This window comes from Empidonax traillii, unplaced genomic scaffold, assembly GCF_003031625.1.
Source record: "Empidonax traillii isolate 1590-97213 ecotype Southwest subspecies unplaced genomic scaffold, ASM303162v1 scaffold104:size2570737, whole genome shotgun sequence".
In the NCBI taxonomy this organism is placed as follows: Eukaryota; Metazoa; Chordata; class Aves; order Passeriformes; family Tyrannidae; genus Empidonax; species Empidonax traillii.
In genome coordinates, this window is record NW_020955297.1 from 500,925 (window position 1) to 524,739 (window position 23,815).

At 67.1% G+C, this 23,815-nt stretch overlaps 6 protein-coding genes across 8 annotated transcripts in view; 4 read left to right on the forward strand and 2 right to left on the reverse strand.

Annotated features, from left to right (window-relative positions):
* Positions 1-504, forward strand: part of LOC114056814 (tubulin monoglycylase TTLL3-like) — a 5,063-nt gene extending 4,559 nt beyond the window's left edge. The window contains 1 exon segment of the mRNA XM_027882361.1: positions 1-504. Within this exon segment, the coding sequence (XP_027738162.1) occupies positions 1-394 (394 nt within the window). The 3' untranslated portion in view covers positions 395-504.
* A 543-nt stretch (positions 505-1,047) lies between these two features.
* RPUSD3 (RNA pseudouridine synthase D3) lies at positions 1,048-3,146 on the reverse strand. Of its 2 annotated transcripts, XM_027882251.1 has the most exons (9): positions 3,055-3,146; positions 2,448-2,515; positions 2,329-2,373; positions 2,147-2,243; positions 1,950-2,057; positions 1,796-1,880; positions 1,600-1,726; positions 1,383-1,522; positions 1,048-1,301 (listed from the first exon to the last, which is right to left on the reverse strand). In XM_027882251.1, the coding sequence occupies exons 1-9, from the start codon at positions 3,129-3,131 to the stop codon at positions 1,083-1,085; spliced, it is 966 nt and encodes a 321-aa protein (XP_027738052.1). In that variant the 5' UTR covers positions 3,132-3,146; the 3' UTR covers positions 1,048-1,082. The 2 variants fall into 2 exon arrangements, with proteins under 2 accessions (XP_027738052.1, XP_027738051.1); XM_027882250.1 differs by having other exon boundaries at positions 1,600-1,880.
* Positions 3,147-3,149: 3 nt separating this feature from the next.
* JAGN1 (jagunal homolog 1) lies at positions 3,150-4,320 on the forward strand. The gene is made up of 3 exons (XM_027882252.1): positions 3,150-3,235; positions 3,424-3,521; positions 3,603-4,320. The coding sequence occupies exons 2-3, from the start codon at positions 3,433-3,435 to the stop codon at positions 4,063-4,065; spliced, it is 552 nt and encodes a 183-aa protein (XP_027738053.1). The 5' UTR covers positions 3,150-3,235; positions 3,424-3,432; the 3' UTR covers positions 4,066-4,320.
* A 123-nt stretch (positions 4,321-4,443) lies between these two features.
* Positions 4,444-8,379, forward strand: IL17RE (interleukin 17 receptor E). Its single transcript, XM_027882229.1, has 16 exons — positions 4,444-4,574; positions 4,626-4,695; positions 4,752-5,316; positions 5,413-5,519; positions 5,594-5,717; positions 5,790-5,929; positions 6,013-6,081; positions 6,181-6,247; positions 6,327-6,514; positions 6,681-6,728; positions 6,824-6,869; positions 6,986-7,134; positions 7,206-7,274; positions 7,355-7,406; positions 7,482-7,583; positions 7,772-8,379. The coding sequence occupies exons 1-16, from the start codon at positions 4,444-4,446 to the stop codon at positions 8,377-8,379; spliced, it is 2,535 nt and encodes an 844-aa protein (XP_027738030.1).
* A 684-nt stretch (positions 8,380-9,063) lies between these two features.
* Positions 9,064-17,581, forward strand: LOC114056779 (interleukin-17 receptor C-like). Its single transcript, XM_027882255.1, has 26 exons — positions 9,064-9,420; positions 9,495-9,516; positions 9,600-9,979; positions 10,154-10,265; positions 10,331-10,375; positions 10,534-10,673; positions 10,869-10,928; positions 11,082-11,136; positions 11,236-11,420; positions 11,499-11,549; positions 11,634-11,679; positions 11,788-11,900; positions 12,007-12,075; positions 12,147-12,204; positions 12,337-12,432; positions 12,510-12,548; positions 13,029-13,624; positions 15,004-15,086; positions 15,171-15,281; positions 15,355-15,446; positions 15,549-15,725; positions 15,838-15,933; positions 16,025-16,108; positions 16,221-16,316; positions 16,400-16,543; positions 16,646-17,581. Exons 1-26 carry the CDS (start codon positions 9,079-9,081, stop codon positions 16,864-16,866), a joined length of 3,513 nt encoding a protein of 1,170 aa, XP_027738056.1. The 5' UTR covers positions 9,064-9,078; the 3' UTR covers positions 16,867-17,581.
* Positions 17,582-17,658: 77 nt separating this feature from the next.
* PRRT3 (proline rich transmembrane protein 3) lies at positions 17,659-22,972 on the reverse strand. Of its 2 annotated transcripts, XM_027882254.1 has the most exons (4): positions 22,891-22,972; positions 20,208-21,313; positions 19,979-20,122; positions 17,659-19,539 (listed from the first exon to the last, which is right to left on the reverse strand). In XM_027882254.1, exons 1-4 carry the CDS (start codon positions 22,935-22,937, stop codon positions 17,804-17,806), a joined length of 3,033 nt encoding a protein of 1,010 aa, XP_027738055.1. In that variant the 5' UTR covers positions 22,938-22,972; the 3' UTR covers positions 17,659-17,803. The 2 variants fall into 2 exon arrangements, with proteins under 2 accessions (XP_027738055.1, XP_027738054.1); XM_027882253.1 differs by lacking the exon at positions 22,891-22,972 and having other exon boundaries at positions 20,208-21,601.
* Positions 22,973-23,815: the final 843 nt, after the last annotated feature.

Below are 23,815 nucleotides of genomic sequence, written 5' to 3' on the forward strand. Positions count from 1 at the left end.
CTGTGTCCCCAAGGGCCAGAGACACTCGTGTACCCAAGCGAGCACAGTATCAATCCCCCACCACTATGGCCAGTGTCCCCAAGCTTCCTGTGTCCCCAAGGGCCAGAGACACACAGATGCCACAGCAAGCACAGCATCAACCTCCCACCACTGTGCTCAGTGTCCCCAGGCTCCCCATGGCCCCAGGGGCCAGAGACACCCAGGTCCCCAAGCCCAGAGCAGCAACAGGGAAGCAGCCTCCTCTGTGGCAATGGAGCCACTCCAGCTCTGGCCCCTCAGCATCGCCACAGCCCCAGAGTCGCTCTGCTGGGAGCCAGGGGCTGTCATGGCTCCGTCACCCACACAGGCAGCCCCAGGCCACTCAGCCCCTGATCAGGGTCTGTCCCCTGGATAGAGTGCCTGTGCCACTGCCCTGGGGAGCACCCAGCAACCCCTGGCTAGCCATGGGCTGTGTCCCCTCCTTCCCTCCTGCCAGGCCACTGCACCTACATCTGCCTGCAAAGATCCTTGTGACGCCCGGCCCAGAGCAGAAGCACATGGCAGTTCCTGATGGGACACAGAACACCTGGGATACCGAGACATTCCCAGGAGGGGACAGCACCCTGCCCATCTTTGCTGGGCCAGCATGGCAGCACTCAGCTCCTTCCCACCATGGTGCACCCCCACTGCTGTGTCATGGTCCCCACTTCATCCCTCATACGCACTTTAAAATACTTCTGTAATAAGGAGCCTGGCTTGGTCCTTCTGTGTGTGGGAGTTGTGGGCAGGGCCAGGGCTGCCCCCAGGATTGGGCTGCAGGCAGGAACTGGGGCTGCTGGGGCACAGAGCAGGCAGGAAAAGCTGCCTCCCCTCCTGCCTGCCTGTGGTCGCCCCTGCCAGACACAGGAGGGGCAGACACTGCCAGACACCACCTGTCGTGGTGGTGATGCCCCTGTGCCCTGGCACTGGGAACCAGGGTGGGTACAGAGGGGTGGCAGGGCTGGTGCCCCTGGTAATGCCAGGAGCGCAGTGGAGAGAAACACATCCTGTGTGTGGCAAGAAAAGAACTGGGCTTTGAGCCACTCCAGCTGCAGGTGGGGATTTTAATGGGCTGGCAAAGAGCTGTGGGGTGGGGATCCCCTTGAGGCACTAGGGCACTCGGGCAGCCCCAGGCATCGCAGGGTCCGCAGGAAGTGGGGTGGTGGGGGTGCACAGAGGGGGCCCTCAGGCAGCACAAGCTCCTGAAGGTGGATGTGGAGTGGGAGGTGACGGAGCTGCTGCGGCGAAAGTCCCAGCTGGGACAGCAACTCCTCATCCAGCACCTGCAATGTGGGTGAGTAGGTCAGTGGGATCCCTGGGGGCTGTTCTGAACCCCCCAACCAGCATCCACCCTGGCCACGTACCTGTGTGCGGGTTGGGGCGGCCTCGGGGGTCAGCAGGAAGGGCACCCTCAGGACACTGCCCACGCGGGAGGAGTGCTCGTGGTCACCCAGCGCTGGGCACAGCAGCAGCGTCAGGTGTACCTGGAGCTGTTCTGGGAAGGCTGGGGAGGCACAGGGGGAAGGTGGGATTGTGGTGGTGGGGAAGCATGGCAGCACGGGGTGTTGAGAGGCCACTCACTTGTCTTGGGCTGGAGCTGCAGGAGGGCACAGCCACCCCTGGCACCAAGGACCCGGTAGCGTGTCAGGGTGTTCTTCACCTCCTTCCTGGCCAGGCTGTGGCGTCCCGGGGCTGGCACTGGCACCACCTGTGAAGCACAGCCCTCAGCACTCCTCAGGGCACCTTGCGCACCCCCAGCACCCCGGCACTCCCTTACCATGGCAGTGTCACCCTGCTGCTGCCAACACAGCCCAGTGCGGATCTCGCCCTCTGCCTCTGCTGGGACTCCCACGGTGACAGCGCTGCAAGGGAGAGATGGTGATGAGGGGACAGGACCCCCATGCCAGCACAGTAGGGGCCCAGGGACTTACCAGTATGTGGCAGGGTATTGTCCTCTCTGGCGGGCTCTGGTGAAGAACTGCTGGAGCTTCTTAGTGGTATGGTAGCAGCTGGACAGGAGGACGAGGCCAGAGCACTGCCTATGGGACACAGCAGCTCTGAGCCCCAGAGGGGGAAAGGCCCTGCTGGCTCTGCCCCAGGGCCTCCAACCTGGAACCTCCAACCATACCTGGCGGGAGCCTTCACCACGTGGAACTCAGCAGGGAGGCCCAGCCGTCGTCTCAGCACTGGCAGCAGTGCATCCAGGCTCAGCTCCCCAGGCTGTCCTGGGGAGAGGTTGGGAGATCAGCACCTGCTGAGCTCCCAAGGTAGGTACCCCCAGTAGACTCCCCCTTCCTGCCCCATACTCACCCAGGACAGGCAGGCCCGTGGGCTTGTTCAGTGCCAGCAGGGCTCCTGGCAAGGGGAAGCCTGGTCAGGATGTGCTCCCACACTGTCTCCCTTGCCCCCATCTCCCTCTCCCCCAGTACCTTCCTGGTGCACCACGGAGCCCTCCAGCAGCCCCAGTGTCTTCTCGGGATCCAGTGGCCGCCTCCGCCTGCAGGAGATGGAGTGATGGGGGGACACGGGCAGGACTCCTTCAGCTACCTACCCTGACCTTCTCCTGTGTGTCCATAAATCACTCCCCTACTGACTGCCCTGCCTTGCCAGGTGTGCCCCTGCACCCACATCTGTATGCCCTTGCCCATCCCTGCACCCTCACACTTCCCCAGCCCATGTTCACACATCTGCAACCCCACGTGTCCCCACGCCCACCCCATAGCCCCTCTGCACTCACACGATGTGCCCACAGTCCGCGTGCACCCGTGTCACACATCCACTTGTCTCACATGCACCACACAGTATACACACACGCCCCCCCGTGTCACACATCCCCTGTACACATGTACCCCGTGTACACGTGTCACATCCCCCGTGCACACACACACCGTGTGGCACGCCCACCTCGTGTCACACACCCCCTGTGTCACACCCCAGGTCACACAGACCCCGTGTCACACACGCCGTGCCCCACGCACCCCGTGTCACATCCCCCCGTCACACTCCCCCCGTGTCATCCCCCCCCGCCCCGCTGACCCCGCGGCGCGCGCCCCCGTTCCCGCTCGCGCCAGCCCTCGCGCGGCGGCGGCCGCGGCTCCCCCGGCACCCGCCATGGCGGCCCCGCCGCGCCTGCGCCGAGCGACCGCCCCGGCATCCGGAGAGCCCGCGGCCGCGGCCATAGAGCGGCGGAAGCGCGGGCAGAGCGTCCCGCCCGCAGGTGCGGCACGGAGGGGAGCGGCGGCACCCGCCGGGGGGGGCTCCGGACGGGCGGTCACGGGGAGGGGGCCCCGGGGCTGTCACTGCAGGAGGGAGGCCCGGGGCGGGGTTCGCTGGGGGCATGGGGCCAGGGCTGCGCTGGGGAGGGGGGCAGGGAGAGCGGCCCCGCCTGACGCTGTGCCTCCCCAGGACAGCGCCATGGCCTCCCGCGGGGGTCCCCGCGCCCCCGGCACTGACGGCAGCGACTTCCAGCACCGGGAGCGCGTGGCCTCGCACTACCAGATGAGGTAGGTGTCCCTTCCCCCGGGACTCCCGGGAGGGACACGCGGCCCCCAGCGGGCTCTGACGGCCCCGCGCTCTCTCCCCAGCGTGACCCTCAAGTCGGAGATCAAGAAGCTGATCTACACGCACGTGGTCATCTGGCTGCTGCTGCTGGCCCAGATGTGCGTGGGGCACCTCAAGTTGCTGCCCCACGACCAGGTGGCCATGCCCTACCAGTGGGAGTACCCCTACCTGCTCAGCATCCTGCCCTCCCTCCTTGGCCTGCTCTCCTTCCCCCGCAACAACATCAGCTACCTGGTGCTCTCCATGATCAGCACTGGCCTCTTCTCCGTGGCTCCCCTCATCTATGGGGCCATGGAGATGTTCCCCATGGCGCAGCAGCTCTACCGCCACGGTAAAGCTTACCGCTTCATCTTCGGCTTCTCGGCCGTCTCCGTCATGTACCTAGTGGTGGTGGTGGCCGCGCAGGTGCATGGCTGGCAGCTCTACTACAGCAAGAAGCTACTGGACTCTTGGTTCACTAGCACGCAGGAGAAGAAGAAGAAATGAGTGGGAATGGGTGGGCTCCATGAGGTGCTGAAGCTCTGCAGCTCAGTCCTGTGGGGCAGCGCTGGCGCAGCTCCGGTGGGTGGGGGGCCCCCGGGGACCAAGCTATGGGTGTCTGACCCATGCCACTACCCCGGGCTCGCATGTAACTTGGGGGGGAAGAATCCCCGAGGGCTGGGGCCGTGGAGGGTTCCCTGGGGTACGTTCCCCTTCTTCTTCGTGTTGTTCTATGGAAATAAAGCACCGTCCGTGCTCCCACGCGTGTCTGCGCCGCAGGAAGCGCCGCCCGGCAGCGGGGGGCGGGCGGCGGGGCCGCACGTGCCGGTGCAGGAATGCGGTGGGGCCGGCCCGGGGCGGGGCGGGGAGCGGCGGCGCTCGGCCATGGGGCGCCCGGTGCTGCTCGTCGCCGCGCTGCTGCTGCTGCTGCCCGGCACGGGAGCCGCCGTCACCCGCCTGAGAGTCTCCGCCAACTTCGTGAGCACCGGGGAAAGGGAGGGAGGTGGCCGAGGAAGGTGGGTGGGGGGCTGGCGGCACCGCGCTCACCCCCGTGTCTTTGCTTGCAGGAGTGCCGGGCCACCGGTGAGTAGCTGCGGGGCGGGGCTGCCCCTGCCCGGGGACATCGGCTCCTCCGGGGTGAGGCGGGACGGCGGGGCTTCCCCCGCTCGCCGCCACCGAGTCCTGGAGGATAGGGGGGCTCCCGGTCTCCGGGGCATGGGGCTCCCCGCTTCCGAGGAGTCCCGATCCCCGGGGCTTCCAGGCTCCCTGGGCTCCCCGCTTCCGAGGACTCTGGATCCCCGGGGCTCCACGCTTTCGAGGACTCCGGGTTCCCGGGGCTCCCTGTTTCTGAAGACTCACGCTCCCCGGAGTTCCCCGGCCGCTGGGGCTCCCCGCTTCCGAGGACTCCGGATGCCAGGGGCTCCCCATTTGCGAGAACTCCAAATCACCTGGGCTCCTCCCTTCCGAGTACTCCTCCCCAGGGCTCCCCTTCCCGGGGCTCTCCTCTTCCGAGGGCTCCCGGTCCCCGGGGCTCCCAGTGCCTGCGGGATCCCCGGCTCACGGCCGCTCCCCCTCTGCTCCCCCTCTGCTCTTCCTCCGCAGCCGACAGGACGTTGAGCCGCCCCCGCTGCCGCCGCCCGTCCCGCCCCGTGCCGCCGCTGGAGCCGCCCGCCCTGTCGCTGAGCCGTGCCCGGCTGTGCCTGCCCGCGCAGCCCTGCCAGCCCTGCCTGCGGGTGCGCCTGGCCCTTCCCGCCGCAGGTACGAGCGGGGTTGGCGGGGCCGGGCATCCCCACGGTGGGGGACACTCACCCCGTTCTCCCACCTGTGTCAGCACCCCACGCCGGTTTCTCGCAGAGCTCGGCGGTGTCCGTGGGCTGCAGCTCACCTTCTTGGAGCTGAGCTCCAACCGGGCAGGCTGGCTGCAGGTCTGGAAGCGGCGCAGGGTGCTGGACAGCTCGACGGTGAGTCTGGAGTGGGTGTTGGGGCTGGGGGACACCGGAGCTGGCGGTGCCCATTGACCCCCTGCTCCCCGCAGTGGCAGGTGCAGTTCGACTGCTTCCCGGCTGAGAGCGGGCAGCAGGTCCTCGTCTCCCTCCGCACCATCCCGGACCGGGGCTTGTCTCTCAGCCGCAGCTGCCTGGTCACCGCTGAGCCACACGGTGAGAATGGAGGGGCCCTGGGGGGTGTCTTGGGGGATGCTGGTGCTGGCTGACTCCCTGCCTGCTCCACAGAGCCTGTCTTCACCCATGCATGGGTCCCTGAGGCACGGGCCATTGACGTGTGGGTGCCTGAGGGTCCTGCCCTCATGGTGCGGCTGTGCCATCAGCTGGCCCTGGAGTGTGAGGAGCTTCCCCCACCCTTCCATCGGCAGGTAACAGCTCTGCCCCCCCCAGCGCCCCCATATCAGACTGAAGGGCACACGCCCCACCAGCTGATTCTCCCTTCTTGCTGCAGGTGCTGGTGCCAGGTGGCCACCGCATTTCGCTGCTGTATGAGTTCCTGGTGCCCTGCCTGTGCATTGAGGTGGGTTGCCCTCTCCGTGCAGCCACTGGAGCCCCTGTCTGCCCTCGCAGGAGAAGTGGGGGCATATCCTGCCCCCCACTCATTACTCTGCTCCCACAGGCCTCCTACCCTCACCACGACAGCCCGCGGAGTAAGCGCTGCCCCTTCCGTGATCAGCCGGATGCCTGTGAGTGTCTGTGGGGAGGGGAGCTGGGTCCCAAGGGTGTCCCCCAGTGTCCCCAGCCCACTGATGCAGTGTCCCACAGATGGCCCTGAGCTGTGGTCCTCGGTGCGCTTCCACGACTACAGTGCCAGCAGCAAGGACCAGATGGCAATGGCGCTGAGTGCCAGCTGCCCCCTGCACCCACGGGCCACGCTGTGCTGGAGGGAGGCGGCGGATGAAGCTGCACCCTGCCACAGCATCCCCAACTCCACAGCCAGCGAGGAGGAGCAGGTGAGGGGTCCTGATCCTGAGGTATCATGGGATGTAGGACCATGCCCCTGGCTGGGGCACCCACTGGACTCAAGGGTCCCCTGAGGGCAGCGAGTGAGCACTTGGGGTGTCAGCGGACTGTTTGGATTAGGGATGGTGACAGTGATATACTCTTTGTACATTCCAGGTTTACACACTGGACAAGGTGGATGTGCACCCCCAGCTCTGCTTCCGAGTAAGCCCCCATGGGTGGTGGGCACCACCTGGGAAGGGGTTGGGGGGCCGTGGTGGGCAATGGCAGCTCACCCAGCCCTTCTGCTGATCCCTCAGTTCTCCTATGGGAACAGCAGCCATGTGGAGTGTCCCCACCGGCCAGGTGAGCCCCACATGCAGGAGGCAGCCCTGGGCTGAGCACAGCCCTCACTGGGGTCCCTTGCACCCCTCATCCAATTGGGCATTCTGCAACCTCCTCTCTCTCTCCGGTGGCTGCAGAGACTGCCTGGAACGTCTCAGTGAGTGTCTGGGGGCTGCAGCTGCGCCTGCATCTCAGCTCCCGCATCCCTGCGGCCTTCAGCGCAGCCCTGTGCCAGCGCCGGGGTGGGCAGTGCGAGCCTGAGGCCCCCCTCTACACTGTCACGCAGGTGAGTGGTGCAGGGCTGGGGGGGACATGGTGGTGACAGACCTGCACTGACCCTGCATTTATGCTTTGCAGCCAGAGGGCTCTGCCCCAGGGGAGCTGGCGCTGCTACTGCCAGTGCAGGTCCTGGGCAGCTGTGTGCTGGTAAGGTGACCTCTGTGCTTGCACCTGCTCCATGGGGGGGATCCCAACACAGCCCCCCCCTCACCCAGCCCCTTCCCTAGGTGTGGCGCTCGGACGTGCACTTTGCTCGGAAGCAGCTGCTTTGTCCTGACGGTGAGAGGATGTCCTGTGGGGGACACAGGGGGCAGCAGGGTTGGACAGACACCCCCCTTACTGCCTCTCTCCCAGTCTCCCGCAGGCACTTTGGGCTGCTGGGGCTGGCACTAGCGCTGGGACTGGTCGTGACCGTGCTGCTCCTCAACTGCCGCGGTGCCTGGAGGCCAGACAATGGTGAGGGGCACCTTGGGGGGCTGCAGGATGGGGCCACCAGCCACGATGGTCATGGGGCTGGAGTGTGAGGGCTCCTGGGTTGCAGAGGGTCTTGGAGCAGTGGATGGTGGTGGATGGCAGGGTTTTCCCCACAGGAGATCAGTGGGACACGGGGCTGGGCTGTCACCACTCTCCCCTCCATTCTGCAGGTGTCTCAAGCGGGCGCCCTGTGCTGCTGCTGTACTCGCCGGACTCAGAGGAGCACCTGGGGCTGGTGTGCACTCTGGCCGAGCGGCTGCGCACGGGGCTGGGCTGCGATGTGCACCTGGACCTGTGGGAAGCAGGTGGCTTGGGGCAGTCGGGCACCCTGCCCTGGCTCTATGCCCAGCGAGGCCATGTGGGCCGCCAGCGTGGCACTGTCCTACTCCTCTGGAGCCGGGGCAGTTCCCGTCTCTTTCGTCGGTGGCAAGTCGGGGTAGCCAGTGGTATGCCTGGGGATGCCCACGACATCTTTGGGGCAGCCATGGCCTGCCTGCACGGGGAGCTGGGGGCAGCGGGCTGTGGCGGTGGGTGGATCCTGGCCTATTTCAGCCGGCTCTGTAGCCCCCGTGACGTGCCCCGGCCCCTCCGGCCCCTGCCCACCTACCGCCTGCCCCGGCAGCTGCCTGGTCTGCTGGGTGCCCTGCGGGGCAGCCCCCCAGCCCCTCGCCGCTGCCACCGGGGCAGGGCTGGGGGACTCCTGCGTCGGCTGATAGAGGCAGGGGCTGATGAGGGCAGGCGCCCACCTCAGCAACCTGGGGCAGCTGCTGGCACCTGAATGCCTGAGCTGGGCATGGCTGTGGGGTGAGCAGGGCTGGGCACAGCCCTGGTGAGGGCAGGGGCTCTGCTATGGAGGGGCAGAGCTCAGGTGAGCATGTCCACTGTGGTGCAGGAGGGGTGCCCGTGGGTGCCTCAGCCAGGGGCTGCAGGGGTCCAAGCAGGATTGGTCTCAGTGGTGCAATGGGCTGCAGCAGCCGGAGCGAGCATCCAGTTGGTCACCTGGGGCTAGGAGCAGAGATGCTGTCCTGGGCAGGGACAGCTTTATTCCTACAGAAGGACCTGCTCCAGAGGAGAGCCTATAGAAGCCCCTTTGGACAACACAGCTGAGCAAGGGATCAAGGTGGTACTAGAAGAAGCCAAGAGGGGGGGGGGCTCCCTGCCCAGGCACAGGGGGCTGGAGAGGCAGGCGCTGGGCACAGGCTGGCCCTTCTCCTTGCTCCGACATTGCCAGCAGGACTTGGTTTGCAGAGGAAGCAATAAAGGCATCAATTCACCCTGCCCTGCTGTCCATTTGGTGTGCCGGGGGAACTTTTTTGGTGCCCCTGGGGGGTGGGGGCTTCCCCGTACACCTCTGCAGCACGGGCCAGGGGCAAGAGAACGCACCCGGCTGGGCACAGCCTGTCCCGGCACGGCCGGGACACTGCATCCCACAGTCGCTGGGGCTGCCTGGTTCCAGCCCGGGCACCGTGCCCATGCCATGGGGCCAACCTCATCCCTGCGGGGCCCCAAGCCCTCCCGGGGGTGCCGGGGCACGGATCCCTCCGTGGTCGGTGCGGGAACAGGAGGCCCCACCCCAGGGCGGTTGCTGACGCCACGCAGGGACCCGGGTGTCCGGGATCAGAGCAGGAAGCGGGAGCCGGCGCCGGCGGCGGGGCCCGTGGAGCCGGGAGAGAGGCTGTTTGGGAGCAGACGGTGTGGGGCCGGGGCGCCCCACGGCCCCGGCCCCGCCATGCCCACGCTGGGGCAGCTCCTGCTCGTGCTGGTGGTGACAGCGGCGGGTGGGCGTGGGGCCCCCCGCGACAGCCTGGCCTGCTCCCAGGTGGGTCGGTGTCACCAGCACGGGGGGCACTGGGCAGCCAGCACCACCACCGGCCTCACCCCCGCCTCCCCCAGGGCCTCGCCTGCCGCCTCTTGGGTAAGTGCCACCACCACGCCATGGCCCCCAGCTCACCCAGGGCGTGGGGACCCACCCCTACACTGCCCTCTCTGCCCCCCCAGACACCGACGTGCTGTGTGGGACGGAGCCGCTGGGGCCTGGCCATGGGCTGGCCCTGGCTCGTCTGCGTCTGGAGCCGGCACTGCACTGCAGTGAGCCCACGGCCTGTGTGCCCTGTCTGGAGGCACGTGTGCGCCTGGCCTTGGCACCTGCCACCAGAACCACCACTGCCACCGAAACCCCCCGCTCCGTGGTGCCAGGGATCCCTGGGGCAGAGGATGGCAGTGGTGGGGGACAGTGGTCACCAGCGGCTGGGGCCACTTTGTCCCAGCCCAATGTCACTGTGCTGCTGCTGCTCTCCGGGCACACGTTCGCCTCCTCCCGCTGTGTGGCCGTGGAGGTCCAGGCACCCCTGGCCCCCACACAGCACAACCGAACCCTGGTACGTAGGTGTGGGGACTGGCAATGAGTGTCCCAACACTGTCAGTCCCTGGGCACTGAGGATGTGGGTGCTGGCATTGGTGCATCTCCACGGCATGGGGGTCCCGTGCCCCAGCGAGGTGGGGCTGGTGGTGCTGGTGCCTCACCGCAGTGGGGTGGTGGTTTTCCTGCCCAGGGCTGGGTGATCTTCCGGTGCTTCGAGGCGCCGCTGGGCTCCGAGCTCCACGTCACGGCATACACGAACTCACGTGGACGGCGTAGTCTGAGCCGGCTGAAGAGGGTGCCAGGTGAGCCCCGGTGTGCCACCTGCGATGTTCCCATCCCCCTGCCCACTGACTCCCTGTCCCCACAGACTGCTCATGGCCCCTGGCACAGGCTGCTGTCCCCCAGTGCCAAGGTAGGTGCTGCTGTCACCCCACCTTGGTTTGCATCCCCTGGGGAGAGCGAGGTGATGGATGCTGGGGGCAAGAGTGACTCTGTGGGTGCCGTGCCCTGCGCTGTGGGACTGGACGGGCAGTGCTAGCAGGTGGGTGACCTGAGCCGGCTCTGGTGCAGTGCCCAGGCTGCGGGTCTCCCGAGGGCAGAAGGAAGTGGTTGTGGAGGTGCAGGGGGCTGTGGCAGGGCACAGCTACGCACTCCGACTCTACCACAACCAGAGCCACAGCACTGGTGGTCCGGGGCGCGTGGTGACCATGGTGAGTATGACTCCCTTCCCTGACCCCCCACCTTCGCTGGTCCCTGGCTGCTGCCCACCTCCCTGTTCCCGAGAAGCCATGTCTGTGTTGCAGGCAGTGTGTTGGGAGAGGGTCCCCTGGGAGCAGGTCCCCCTGGGTGACCCTGATGGGGGGCAGTTTGCCATTGGGTGACCCACGTCTGATTGCTGGTAGCAGAGCAGACCCATGAACTACAGCCTGCCTGCCAATGAGGTGCTGCCCTGCCTCTGCCTGCAGGTGGGCACCCATTTGGGGCACCGTGGGGGTGGCAGGGTGCCACCAAAAAAGAGGCTTTCCAGGCCCCATGTATCCCAAGGGATCCAGCTGGGTCATGGTCACAACATGGACATCCCAAATCCTCCCTTTTCTTGTCTCTCTCCTTGCTCCTAGGTCTGGCTGGAGACCCAGGACCCACTGAGGGCCACCCTGTGCCCCTTCTCCCATGGTAGCTGCACCATGGGGCTGGGGTGTGGGATTGCTGGGACACACAGGGACCTGAGGGGGCACTACATGGGGTGACACCCTTCTCCTGGTGCCACCACAGATGCCAAGGCGTGGGAGCAATTGTGGATGCAGAGCCAGCTGGTCCTGCACACTGAGGGGCAGGTGCTGACCTGCTCCCTCTCAGCCCCCTGCGATCTCCCAGCCAAGCTGGTGCCCTGCTGGCAGCTGGTGCCCTCGGGGCCCTGCCAACCCCTCCCTGGCCTGCAGCAGCCCACTGTGGGGCAGGTGAGTGTGGCTCTGTGGGGTGCTGGGGGCTTGTGAAGGGTGCAGGTGGCATTCATGGAGCATCCCTTCCACTCACAGGGACCCCAGGAGTTCGGAAGGCTGAGGCCACACCCCAACCTCTGCGTGCAGGTAGGACACTCTCGTGCCCTACAGCTGCCCCATGGGCAGCCCCGCAGGCAACCCCAGGCACTGCTGACTCGTTCTCTGGGGCAGGTGTGGAGTGGTGGGCAGGTCCGGCTGATCCAGTGCCTGCAGGATCGTGAGTACTGCTGGGGTGGGAAGGCAGGGGCAGCCTGTGGGTCCAGCTGTGGAGAAGCCCTCCCCGGCCTCCCCTCGCTGCCCTCTCAGCCCTCTGGCACATCCCCAGGAGCGCTGCCTGGTCACCCCAATGACCTCCTGCTGCTGGAGCGTGGAGGGAATGCCTCGCTGTGTGCTGTGGAGCGGGATACCTGCACGCCCCTCACCAGCTTCACCAGCGCAGTAAGGGGCAGGGACACCCGTGTCCTGGCAGTGGTGGCACTGGTGGCACAGGGCCTCCTGTGTCTGGCAGTGGTGGCACAGCTGTCTAACCCCTGTGCTGTTGCAGGGAAGGGGGCACCCTGGGCTGCTGGAGCAGGATCTGCAGCGGGATGTGGCAACGGGGCAGTGCTGGCAGGTCAGTGTTGGCAGCCAGCGGGCAGTGGGCAGGGATCAGGCAGCATCTGATGTGTCCCTGTGTCCCCCCAGATCTGGCACCCTGAAAACAGCACCGGGGTCATGCTCTGGGCCTGTCCCATGCACAAGTGTGAGTGTCAATGGCCATGGTGTGGGAGAGGGGGTAAAGTGGGAAGTTGAGGGAGTGCACCCACCCATGTAGCCACTAGAGACCCTTCCCGGGTGCCAGGGGCCCTTTGTGGATGCAGATCCTGCCCCACAGACCTGCGTACCCGCTGGGCCCTGGTGTGGATGGGGGTGCTGCTGGCAGCAGCCTGTCTCCTACTTCTGCTTGTGCTGAAGAAGGAGGACATGAAAGGTGAGTGGTGCACCCCTGGGGGCTGTGCTTGGCCTGGGACCCCTCCCAGGATCCCACCTCACTGCCTCTCCTCACAGGATGGCTGAAGTCACTGAGGGCTGGCTATGGCTCTGAGGGTGAGTACGGGGTAAACCTGTGATCTGGAGGATGTGGGCAGGAATGTTTATGCCTTCCCCACAGGGGTCAGGGGGCACAGAAGAGGGGGGGAGGGGGGAGGTGTCCCTACCAGAACAGGTCCAGACTTGCCTGCCCCACAGGATAGGCGGGAGTGTAGGGGAACAGAGAAGAGGGTGGCAATCTTATCGATGGGAGGGCAGGTTGTGTCTCCTATGACCTGTCTCCTAAGGTGGCTGGTACCTTTGGGTGGGTAAGGGGATTTGGGAAGGGGACTGGGGAACTGAGCAGGGGATGGCTCCCACATTGGTAGTGGTCTTAGCTGCTTCCTATCGTCGCTGTTCCTTAGCTTGGGTGTGGGAGGTTGGGGAACAGTGGCATAGAATGCTCTCCTCCCATCACGGGTGCTCCCAGCATGCCTCCCGCTACAGGATGGGTACAGGGTGCCTAGAGGGATCCAGACACTGATGATCCCTCCTCAGGTCCCCTGCAAGGCCGGCGGGCACTGCTGGTCCATGCGGCAGAGCCGGTGGCGGAGCGGGCGGCGTGTGCCTTGATGGCAGCTCTGCACCCACTGGGGCTGCTGGTGGTGGCAGCACCAGGGGGTGGCAGCGGGGTAGCAGCGTGGGGGCCACTGCCCTGGCTGCATGCCCAGCACCACCGGGCACTGCGTGATGGTGACACCATCGTCTTCCTCCTCTCTCCGGCTGCAGTGGCTGCTGCACACCAGTGGGACACAGGGTCCAGGGTTGTGCCAGGGACTGGGGCTGCTGAAAGCAGCCTCAGCCCCCAGCACAGCCCTGGCCCTGCTGATGTCCCGGCCGTGGCACCCTGTGAGGTGTTTGCGGCAGCTCTGTCCTGTGCCATGCCGGCGCTAGCGGCAGGCACTGGGCGCTACGTGGTGGTCCGGCTGGAGGCCTTGGTGCCGGTGGTGCCCGCAGCACTGCAGGCAGCCCCAGCCTTTGCACTGCCCAGTGAGATGGGGGGGTTCCTGCGGGCACTGGCGGGGCCAGCCCGGCGGCGGGGACAGTGGCCAGAGCCATATGTGGCAGCAGTGGCCGAGGGGCTGCAGCAGGCGGTGGGGGAATAAAGGGGTAACAGTGCTTTTCCTGACTTGAGTCCAGCTCTGAGTCCAGTGGGGAGTGGAATAGCTTGGGGGGGATAATAGGGGGACTGGTTGCAGAGGCTGATTGGGAGGTATAGGAAAATGGGGGCAGGAAGGGAGGCTGGGCTGGCTGGAGGGTGAAGAGGAAGTGTATTGGTTTGGTTGGAGGCTGGATGGGAAACTGGACAGGATAGGGGTATAAAGGGGAACTGAACCAGTCTGGGGTGGTGATGGGGAACTGGACCAGCTCATTGTGGGGTAAGGGGGAAACTGTGAGAGTTTGAAGCTGGGAATGGGAGAGGGAATTGGACCAGTTCAAGGTGGGATAAGAGGCAACTGGGCAAATCTGGGTGCAGCGAGAAGGAACTGGGCCAGTCTGGGGAGATGAGCAGGAGCTGCATCAGTTTGAAGGGAGGGGGGAAAGGTGAACAGAACTGGTCTGGCTGGGCGGGGGGGTGGTGAGTGTTCTCTTGGATCGGGGGTTGAGGGCCTCGCCCAGCCCGAGCGGGAGCGGGAGCGGGGTCACCGTCCGCGGCCCATCGGCGCCCGCAGCGCCAGGTGCTCTTGGCCTTGGCCCCTTTAAGGCGCGGGGGGCGGGCCGGGCGGGCGGCGCTGATTGGCTGGACGCGGGGGCCGGCGGCGGCGGCGCGCGGCCATTGGCGGGGCGGGCGGCGCTGAGTCAGCGGGCGCGGCCCACGTGGTGCGGGCGGGGCGGGAGCGCGATGGCGCCGCTGTCGCCGTTGCCGCCGCGGCCGGGCCGGTGCGGGGGGCCCGGGCTGGGGGGGGCCCTGCTGGGGGCCGCCCTGCTCGGGGGGGTCCTGCTGGCCGCCCGCGCCGACCCTGACCCCCACCGGGAGGGGGCCGAGCCGTGCCGAGCCTGCCGCGGCCTCGCCGACAGCTTCAGCAGGGTGCGGGGCGGGATATGATGGGTGACACAGCCCCTGCTGGCGGGGGGAGAGCCGGGGGCGAGGGGGCGGTGCATGGGGGGACCCACAGGTGGCAACGTGGGGAACACTGGCTGGGGGTGGCGGTGAACAGGGATGAAGCGGGTCCTGGGTGGGGGAATGTAGCCCGGGGAAGGGCAGAGACAGCACGGGCTGGGAGGATTAGGGTGGTTACAGGGGTGGCCTGGAGGACTCTGGTGAGATGGAGCACTCCCACAGCATCCCTAGGGAGGGGAGGGAATCCCGGGGCACAGGGGCTTCGCTCTGAGGAGGGGAGGGGGTGGCAGATCTGTGGGGGGTGTTGTGTCCTTTGTGGGGAGGAGGGAAACACAGCCCTGGTGGAACCCTCCGAAGAGAGAGGTTACCGTGGGGTCCCGTGGCTGCGCTGCCACTCCCCCGTGTGCCCAGGGCCTGGAGCGGACAGAGCATGAGGGCTTCGGTGGGGGCAACACAGCCTGGGAGGAAGAGAAGCTGTCCAAGTACCAGCACAGGTGAGTTACCCTAACCAGTGACAACTGGGGGAGCCCAGCTGCCCCAGGGGTCGTGTCCCCACACTGACTCCTGTATCCCCACAGTGAGACCCGTCTCCTGGAGGTGCTGGAGAGCGTCTGTGCTCCCTCAGACTTTGCCTGCCACCAGCTGCTGGAGCGGAGCGAGGAGCATGTGGAGCAGTGGTGGTTCCACGAGTGAGTCTGGGGGCGGGGACGTGGGAGGGCAGGGGGATGGCAGGGGGCTGAGCACTGTGTCCCCCTTCCCCAGGCGGCAGCAGCACCCCGACTTCTTCCACTGGCTGTGTGTGGACAGGCTGATGCTCTGTTGCCCGCCTGGCACCTATGGCCCGGACTGCCGGCGTGAGTAGCTGTGGGATGAGTGGGGTGGTACTGGGGCAGGAGGGGCCCCCTGGCTGCCACCCCCAACCCTGGCTGCCAGCTAGCTGGTCTCTGTCCATGCAGCCTGCGCCGGTGGCCCCCGGCAGCCCTGCAGCGGCAACGGGCGGTGTGATGGCGACGGCACACGCCGCGGCACCGGCCTCTGCGTCTGCAGCCCGGGCTACGGTGGCCCCTTCTGTGCTGAGTGCGGTGATGGCTACTACGAGGCCTCGCGGAACAAGAGCCACCTAATGTGTGCTGGTAGGTGGGGGCCAGGGGGGCTGTGCAGCCAGGTTTCCCCTGGTGCTGCCCCAGACTCTGGGTGCAGGCAGGTCCCGCTGCCTGCGCCCACACTGGCTCTCCCTTCCCACAGAGTGCTACCAGGCATGCGGGCGCTGCACAGGGCCTGAGGACTCCAGCTGCCTTCGCTGCAAGAGGGGCTGGGTACTGCATGAGCACCGCTGCATCGGTGAGTGGAGGTCAGGGGTGAGCTTGAGGCCGTGGGGTGCTGTGTCTCAGGAGCCCAGGGCTCAGCAGGACCATCCCCACTTCTCCCGCAGACATCGACGAGTGTGGCACGGAGATGGCGCATTGCCGAGCCAACCAGTACTGCGTCAACACGGAGGGCTCCTACGAGTGCCGAGGTCAGGAGGAGGTGGAGGATTTCTGTGCAGGAGGCTCTCCCCTGCTTGAGGCCAGCCCTGACTAGGATGGGAGGGGGCTCCAGCACCAACCCTGGCTCCTTCTCCATGGCAGACTGCTCCACGGCTTGCATCGGCTGCATGGGTGCTGGGCCAGCTCGCTGCAAGAAATGCAACAAGGGCTACTGGCGGGACGGAGCCAAGTGCCTGGGTGAGTGCCTCCCGTAGGCTGGTGGGCTGCAGTGCCCCCTCTCCACTGCCCCGAGCCCTGCCTGAGTGCTGTCTCCCCCCTAGATGTGGACGAGTGTGCCAGCGCCGAGGAGCCGGTGTGCACTGGAGCACAGGAGGTGTGTGAGAACACGGAGGGCAGCTACCGCTGCGTCTGCGCCCAAGGCCATGTCCGCCGGGATGGACAGTGTGTCGAGGACAAGCCCCCTGGTATGGCTGACACGGTGTGGGGGTATGAGCAGAGGGTGTGGGTGGTGATGGGGGGGGCTCTGGCTGCTCGGCTGTGCCTCTCCACGAGCACTGTCCATGCAGATGCCCCGGAGAAGGGCTTCTTTGACGACGTGACTGACGACGAGGTGGTGGTGCTGCAGCAGATGTTCTTTGGTGTGATGATCTGTGCCCTTGCCACGCTGGCTGCCAAGGGTGACATGGTCTTCACCGCCATCTTCATCGGCGCTGTGGCTGCCATGGCTGGCTACTGGCTCTCTGACCGCAGCGACCGCGTCCTCGATGGCTTCATGAAGGGCAGATAGCTCTGGGGCTGCTGGGCATGAGTGGGGAGGCAGGCTCAGCCTGAGGTGTGGGGTCCCCCCGAGCAGGGCTGGCTGACGAGGCTGCATCCTGCACACAGTGCTGTGCCCTGCATGCGTCCCCCAGCCCTGCCTTAGCGTAGGGTCTCATTTTCTCCCCCCTGTAGAAAGAGCCAGGGGTACCTGATCCCACAGGTACCTGATCCCAGGGGTACCTGATCCACACAGCCTCCTCTGGCTGGAGGGGTGATGCCAGCGACGAGGGCACATGGGCTGTGTGGGGGGCACAGCATGCTGCCCCCAGCCCCTTGTGCTCTGAAGGAGAGGCCTGGAACCATGGCAGGTGGGGGGAGGGGGGCAGGGCAGGTGAGGGGGTGATCCTGCTACCTGCCCCCTGGCTGGGGCTGCTGGCCCTGTTAGGACCTCCTCCTATGAGACCGTTCCCTGTGGGGCAGTGAAGGGTTGGGTTCCCCCCTCTGCCCTGAGCTGTGGGGCTGGGAGAGCTGTCCCCTCCATCCCACCCCTCCTTCCCATGTCCCTGGGCAGAGCCCATCTCCCCTCCCAGACTGGGTGGGCCGGGGGGCCCATGCTGGGCAAGGGGGGGGGGCCCTGCTGGATGCATGAGTGTGGCCATTGCATTTGTCCATGGTTTGTCTGTCGGGGTGTGCCCATCTGTCTGTGTGTCCATATCTCAGGAAATAAAGCTCTGCACACCCAGCTCAGCTGCTCAGGGCTGAAATCAGGGGGGGCTGGAGGTGCTGCTACCCTCCCCCACCTCCACATGCCAACAGGAGCTCCTCCCAGCGTAAATTCTTTATTTCTCTCATTTGGCACAAATGGAGCCAGCCCCTGCCCGGCCCTGCAGGGGTGCAGGATCAGACCACTGCACCCCCACACTGGGCTTGTCCCGGTGTGTCCTCAGTCTCTGCCTGTCCCTGACTCAGAGCTCAATGGTGTCGCTGGAGAGGCTGCGGGAATCCACTGCCTTGCCAAGGGCTGGGAAGCCACGGGGACCCTCCCGCTCCCAGCCGGGGGGTCCGGCGGGCACCAGGAGAGGGGCCCGGCTGGGAGCCTCATCCAGGGGCAGGCTGTCAGGTGAGGACAGCCCATGGCGCCAGGGGTTCCAGCTGATCTTCAGTGAGCTGCTCTCCAGGGAGCTGGCCGAGGCGGTGACAGTGACGGTGATGGTGCCGGGGGGTTGCCGGGGCCCGGGCAGCTCTGTCAGGGAGCTGCACCGCACCATGCAGCCCAGGCCGGGGCTGGGGGCTGGGGAGCCATGCAGTGAGGGGCCCGAGCCACGTCGGGGCCGGCTGAAGAGGCTGTCCTGCAGGAGGTGGCGGCGGCAGAGCGCCTGGTCAATGCTGCGGCGCAGGTCGATGGGGGACGGCGGGCGGAAGATCAGCTCCCCGAGCGAGGGGGACGAGCCCTGCTCGAAGGTGGCGCAGGAGCGGGCAGCCAACATGTTGGGGCACTTGGGGCTGAGCCCCGTCATCCCGGTGCCAGCCGCCCAGGCCTCGTTGCTGTCCTTGAGAGCCCGCAGGGGCAGCTGCTCCGCTGGGTTGCGGATGAGGCTCTTGGAGATGTCATTGGGGGGTGTTCGCTCTGCACCGGTGCCACCGGTGCTGCCACCGGCCCAGTCGTAGCAGTTGTTGGGGTACTCGGGCGCCTCAGCTTTGCGGCCAGCACAGAAGTACTGCAGCGCCTTGGCCCAGCAGGAGTGGCCAGCAGGGCCCTGGCGGTGGCACCGGCAGCACATGGGCTCGGCAGCTGCTGCCAGCAGTGCTAGGGCTGTGCCCAGCTCGCTGATCCGCAGCCAGAGCTGTGCTGCCCAGCCGGGCCGGGAGAAGCGCCCGGGGGGCCCCAGGACCCCTCGCAGCCACACAGCGCTGTAGAGCTGCAGCCCGCAGACCGGCAGCCCCGCCACCGCTGCCGCCAGCAGCGCCCGTGCCCCTGGCCTTGGACCTGGCTCCTCACAGGGCGCCCGCAGCACCCGCCAGCACCCCCAGAGCCCCCCCAGCAGCAGCAGGGCCCCTGCCACGCAGCCCAGCGCCTGCAGCCCCAGCGCGGCGGGGCCCAGCCGGGGTGGCAGCAGGTCGGCAGCTCCCAGCACCGCGCTCTGCAGGGCAGCAACAGCCCCCAGCGCCGGCAGCCCCCGCAGCCGGGCTGGCAGCAGCTGCAGCTGGGCCAGGCGCTGGAGCCGCTGGAGCAGGAGGGCAAAGGCAGTGAGCAGCAGCGGGAAGGGAGCCGTGCTGAGCAGCAGCAGGGCTGGGGCGGGCAGGCGGCCCCGTGCCCCATAGGGGTCCAGCAGCAGGAAGGTGGCCCGCAGCAGGCAGGCAGCCAGCAGCAGCCCGTGGGCCCCAACAGTGTGGGGCAGGTGTGGGGGCCGCAGGATGGCCGTCCCTGCCAGCCCGGCCAGGCATCCCAGTGCCAGCAGCAGGAAGATGGCAGCCAACCCATAGACATGGGCCTCCCAGGAGAGACCCAGCTGGTGCTGCAGCTCGGCCCAGCGCAGCCCGGTCCCGTTGGCCCCTGGTGCTGGTGGGGCATGGCTGGGATGTGGCTGTGGCTGCGGCGAGGATGGATTTTGGGGGGCTGGCTGTGGCGTCACCCCTGCTCGCCGCCATGTGGATGAGGGGGTCGCAGTGCCAGGGGCAGGGGGCTGTGTTCCCAGAATGTCTGCAGGCAGGAAGGAGGGGTACAGTCAGTGAGGACTGGGGGCTTTGGTGGCATCCAGCCCCCACCTGCACCTCACACTGGGATGCATCAGCTGTGGCACCCCAGCAGTGCACGGGGAATGCTCTGTGCTGGCCAGGGCTCTGCCCACTGGTGCCTCCCAGGGTTTTCTGTCGGGACCCACAATGCAGAGGGTGGCACATCCCTGGTCATGTCCCCGACCCCCCTGGGGAAGCCCCCACCCGCTGAGCATTTAGCACTAATCCCTGCAGGCAGGAATAGATTAGGGCCGTCGTCAGGTGCAATCCTGATTGAAGGTGTCACAGTGTCCCGGCTAGGCAGCCCAAGATAGCTGCCATCCCCCCCACCAGCCCTGATGCCCCGGGAATGAGCTCCCACAGCATGTGCAGAATGGATGGGCTTGGACGCAGCCCTGCATCACCTGAGTGCCTGGTCCCGAGCATCCCTGTGGTGGATGGATGCGTCTCTGGCTGTGGGGTCGCCTTGGTAGCATTTGGGACGCTCACAGCGCCCACAGCACCCCGGACCCGCTGTGGTGAGCCGACGTCCTCCTCAGGCAGCAGCCCTGTGAGAGAGGGCAGAGCAGGTTGCTGGCACCTGTGGGGGTTTGGTCCCCACCAAGGGGTCCCCTGCATTGTGCTGGTTCCTACCTGTGCTGGAGGTGCTGGGGATGGCCGTGCTGGAGGCAGGTAGAGGCACAGGGCTGGTTCTGAGGACAGCCCCTGGGGTGGGCTGGGGTCTCTGCTGTCCTGTCACCCCGGGGTCCATGCGAGGCACTGCATCCCCAGGGCTGGTGGTGGTGTGGCTGAGCGGGGCCCTCCGGGTGCTGCGCTGGTGGGATGGGAGCCCCCTGGTCCAGGGCTCAGCCAGCCCCCATGATGGTGTTGTGTGGGGTAGCTGTGGAGTAGAGCTGGGCAGAGCCAGGGAGGGGCTGGGGGGCCCTCCTGTGTCCCCCCAGCTGCTCACCGGCTGTGCAGAGCTAGGGCTGGCATGGGGACGCCGAGTCGGCCCTGTGCCTGTGGGATGGGACACAGGGACAGTGCCCAGTGGGACTGACTGGCTGCTGGCTGGAGCAAGCTGTGCATCCTGAGGTAGCCCTGGGGCCGCTGTGGGTCCCTCCACCACTGTCTGTCCCCCTGTGTGGGCATCTGCTGCCCCCATTCCCACTGCCGGCAGAGGGTTCAGAGCGATGGTGGATACGGTTGGCTGAGGGCTGGGGGTGCCAGCTGTCTTCGTGGCACTCTGCCCTGACAGGGACAGACCCTGCCCTGCCCAGGGTGGCCCTGTGTCCGTGGGCACCCCAGGACCCAGTGTCCCTGGTGCAGAGCTGTGAGGCATGGGGCTGCCCTGACCTTCAGCCTCATGTCCTCGCCAGGTGACAAGCGGCTCCTCTGTCACAGCCAGGGCTGTGCTGCCGTCCCTCCAGGCCCCGGTATCAGCGCCCGTCATAGTGGTTTCCATCTCCAGGGGTGCCCCCGTGCCATGCTCTGCCTGTAGCAGTGGGGACCAGTGCACGGGGCTGTTGCCCCCCCAGCGCTCTCTCCCGGAGGCTCCGGCGCCGCTCGGCTCCCCTGATGCCTCCCAGGTGGGGGATGGGCCCGGCCACTGCTGTCCCCAGGCAGGGCTGTGCAAGGGGTCCCCGCCTAAAGACATCCCTTCCGGCAGCACCCCCTGGGCTCCGGCGGGGACCACGGTGGCCAGGAGCATCCCCCAGGTGACAAGCTGTGCTGCAGTCATGGTGAGTACCCAGCCGGCCCTGCGGGAATGGGGGTCTGGTGAGCCAGGATCCACAACAGCTCGCACAATTGGCCGTGGGGCTGCTATGCCCGTGGCCACCCACTGCCCAGCGAGAGAGCCAGCGGCTTCACTGTCCCTTCTCGGGTAGCCCTGAGCCCTGTTCCCAGCTATCCCCATCCCCAGCGGCCCCATTCCCAGTCTTTCCCTTCCCAGTGTCCCCGGTGCTCCCTATCGCAGTGTCTCTGGTGCGGGTGGTCCTTGGTGCGTAGTGCTCCCGACCTCCAGCGTTCACGATGTCCCTTTCCCGGTGTCCCATCCCCAATGTCCCCTCCCCGGTGCTCCGTCCCCGGTTCCTCTCCCGGTGTCCCCTCCCCTGTTCTCCATCCCCAGTGTCCTCTCCCGCTGTCCCCGCCGACGGCGGCCCCGCTCTGCCGCACACGTTCACCTTGGCGAGTCCTGGCCGCATCCCGCCGGGGATGCCCGGCCCGGTGCCCCGCGCCAGCGCCGCACACGCGGCTCAGCCCCGCCGGGCCGGGAACGGGGCCGGGACCGCCAGGCTGCTGCTGCGGCGGCCCCGCGGTGCGTGTGCAGGAGCTGGCGCGGGCTGCGCTGCGGGGCCGGGCCGCGGCCGGTGCGGGACCAGAGCGGGGACGGTACGGCCGCCGCATCCCGCCGACCCCGCCCGCAGCGCGCCGGGCCAGCCCCGCCGCTCGGTGCCCGGTGCGCGGTGCGCGGGCCGTGGTGCCGCCAGCCCCCTCCCGCCGCCCGCAGCAGCCCCGGCGGCCCCAGTGCCGGTGCCCCGGGGGCCGCAGCCCCCCGCGCTGACCTGCCGGTGCCGGTGCCGGTGCGGGCGGGCCGGGCTCTGCGGCGGAGCGGGAGGCGGCGGCGGCGGCGGCGGCAGCCGGTCACGCGCCGCCCCGAGCCGCGGGCACCCGCGCGGGAGCCCGCCCGCACCGGGAGGGGGGGGCGCGGGGCACGGCCGGGGCCACCGTGCCGGGACGGGACCCGCGGGACCGGGCGCGGGGGCGGGCGGATTCTGGGGCTCATCCGGGGTGGGCTTTCAGGATCTCCCGTGGCGCGGGTGTCTCTGTGACGTGGCTTCTGGAGGGGCAGGTCCCCGCGGGACAGGACACGGTGGGGCGGCGGAGGGGAGATGCTGCCCGTGGGACGGGCAGGGTCTCCCGGAGCGGGCAGTGCAGTGGCACTAAGGGGTAGGCGCGGGGCTGATGGGGCGCTGCCGGACTCTCTAGCAGAGTCCTGGGGAAGGTCTGAGGGTTCCTGCTACCCATCTGCCCCACACTTGCCTCCCAGCTGCCAGTGCCCTAGCAGCCACTGGGCTGTGGGACCCTGCCAAGGTGCAGGTAATTAGTTAATCTGCTTAAATGTCCGTCTGGAGAGCTACCTGCCCTGCCAGGCTTGGGCTGACATTGGCACGGCCACGGCGCCACAAAGTCACACCAGCTCAGGGCTCTGTCCTGCGTGGTGACACTTGCACTCCATGTCCCTGCCTGCATCTCTGCTCCTCCCAGCCTGCACCTCAGCCTGAACCACCACAGCCTTGGCAAAGCCCTGTCATCACCATCACTCTCCTCTCACTGGGCCGGGGGGCCATGTGGCACCTCGGGTCCCCATGGCTGTGTCATGTCGGCAGCAGCACGCAGTGGCTCCTGCTCCTGCCACCTCTGCATTCCTGGGACATCGTGTCTGGGCTGGGCTCACCATCAATGCGTGAGGCATTTCTGGTCCCCAGTCCACCCCTCTGTGGGGTTGGGAGGCTGCGGCAGCCAGCTGAGAACAGGGTCTGAGAATGTAGGCAATGCTGCCATGCCGGGCCCCACAAAGCAGGCAGGGCAGGCGGTTAGTCTGGGGATTAGCACCGGGGAGGCTGCCGAGGGGGAAGTGGAGGTGATCCTGCACTGCAGGGGACAGTGACAGCACTGGGCACCACCACAGCCGGAGACTCATCCTGTGGACCGTGCGGCCACAGTGCTGAGTGTGCGGTGGGACTGCGGGGAGGGAGCTGGCTGTGCCCTATATATATCACAGTTGTTGGGGCACCTTCAGCACAAGGCATGGGCACAGCAGCCACCTCCACATCCCCTGTGCCGTCAGAGGTTTCCTCTTCTGCCAAGTGACTCACTGGCAGGTGAAAACCTGAGGCCCCTGCTCTGTACTGCCAACAGAGGCTGCCTGCTGCCTGCACAGCAGGTGAAAGGTGTGACCAGTGCCCTCTGCAGTCCCTCTTGGCTGTGCTGCTGAGGAACCACCCTAACACCTTCCCTGGGTAAAGGGTGGGATGAGGCCCCCATAAACGCAGACACTGGCAGCCCCATGGAGGCAAAGTCCAGGAGAAACCGTTGTGCAGGGCCCCACATGCCTGGGGGATGGCTGGCTGTGGTAGGGAGTACAGGCTGGGAGGCAGGACCCATCCCTTGGGATGTAAGCAGGGTGCCCGGGAAGTCTGTTGCCATGCAGCACACATGCTTCCATTTTTGTCCAGCAAGGCTAAGAGAGGAGCTGC

What these genes read in the sequence shown, in the direction of transcription:
- RPUSD3 (XM_027882250.1), bottom strand. Translation starts at nt 3,131, where the DNA reads ATGGCGGGTGCCGGGGGAGCCGCGGCCGCCGCCGCGCGAGGGCTGGCG. An exon ending in CACGGGCCTGCCTGTCCTGG is followed by an intron (nt 2,244 to 2,328) that starts GTGAGTATGGGG and finishes ACCTCTCCCCAG; the next exon opens with GACAGCCTGGGGAGCTGAGC. An exon ending in GTGGTGAAGGCTCCCGCCAG is followed by an intron (nt 2,058 to 2,146) that starts GTATGGTTGGAG and finishes TGTGTCCCATAG; the next exon opens with GCAGTGCTCTGGCCTCGTCC.
- JAGN1 (XM_027882252.1), top strand. Translation starts at nt 3,433, where the DNA reads ATGGCCTCCCGCGGGGGTCCCCGCGCCCCCGGCACTGACGGCAGCGAC. An exon ending in GCCTCGCACTACCAGATGAG is followed by an intron (nt 3,522 to 3,602) that starts GTAGGTGTCCCT and finishes CTCTCTCCCCAG; the next exon opens with CGTGACCCTCAAGTCGGAGA.
- IL17RE (XM_027882229.1), top strand. Translation starts at nt 4,444, where the DNA reads ATGGGGCGCCCGGTGCTGCTCGTCGCCGCGCTGCTGCTGCTGCTGCCC. An exon ending in CAGCCAGCGAGGAGGAGCAG is followed by an intron (nt 6,515 to 6,680) that starts GTGAGGGGTCCT and finishes TGTACATTCCAG; the next exon opens with GTTTACACACTGGACAAGGT. An exon ending in GGAGTGTCCCCACCGGCCAG is followed by an intron (nt 6,870 to 6,985) that starts GTGAGCCCCACA and finishes CGGTGGCTGCAG; the next exon opens with AGACTGCCTGGAACGTCTCA.
- LOC114056779 (XM_027882255.1), top strand. Translation starts at nt 9,079, where the DNA reads ATGGGGCCAACCTCATCCCTGCGGGGCCCCAAGCCCTCCCGGGGGTGC. An exon ending in TGCTGTCCCCCAGTGCCAAG is followed by an intron (nt 10,376 to 10,533) that starts GTAGGTGCTGCT and finishes GCTCTGGTGCAG; the next exon opens with TGCCCAGGCTGCGGGTCTCC. An exon ending in GGACGGAGCCAAGTGCCTGG is followed by an intron (nt 16,317 to 16,399) that starts GTGAGTGCCTCC and finishes TCTCCCCCCTAG; the next exon opens with ATGTGGACGAGTGTGCCAGC.
- PRRT3 (XM_027882253.1), bottom strand. Translation starts at nt 21,486, where the DNA reads ATGGGGCCGCTGGGGATGGGGATAGCTGGGAACAGGGCTCAGGGCTAC. An exon ending in CCCCAGCACCTCCAGCACAG is followed by an intron (nt 20,123 to 20,207) that starts GTAGGAACCAGC and finishes CCTCTCTCACAG; the next exon opens with GGCTGCTGCCTGAGGAGGAC. An exon ending in GCTCGGGACCAGGCACTCAG is followed by an intron (nt 19,540 to 19,978) that starts GTGATGCAGGGC and finishes TCCTGCCTGCAG; the next exon opens with ACATTCTGGGAACACAGCCC.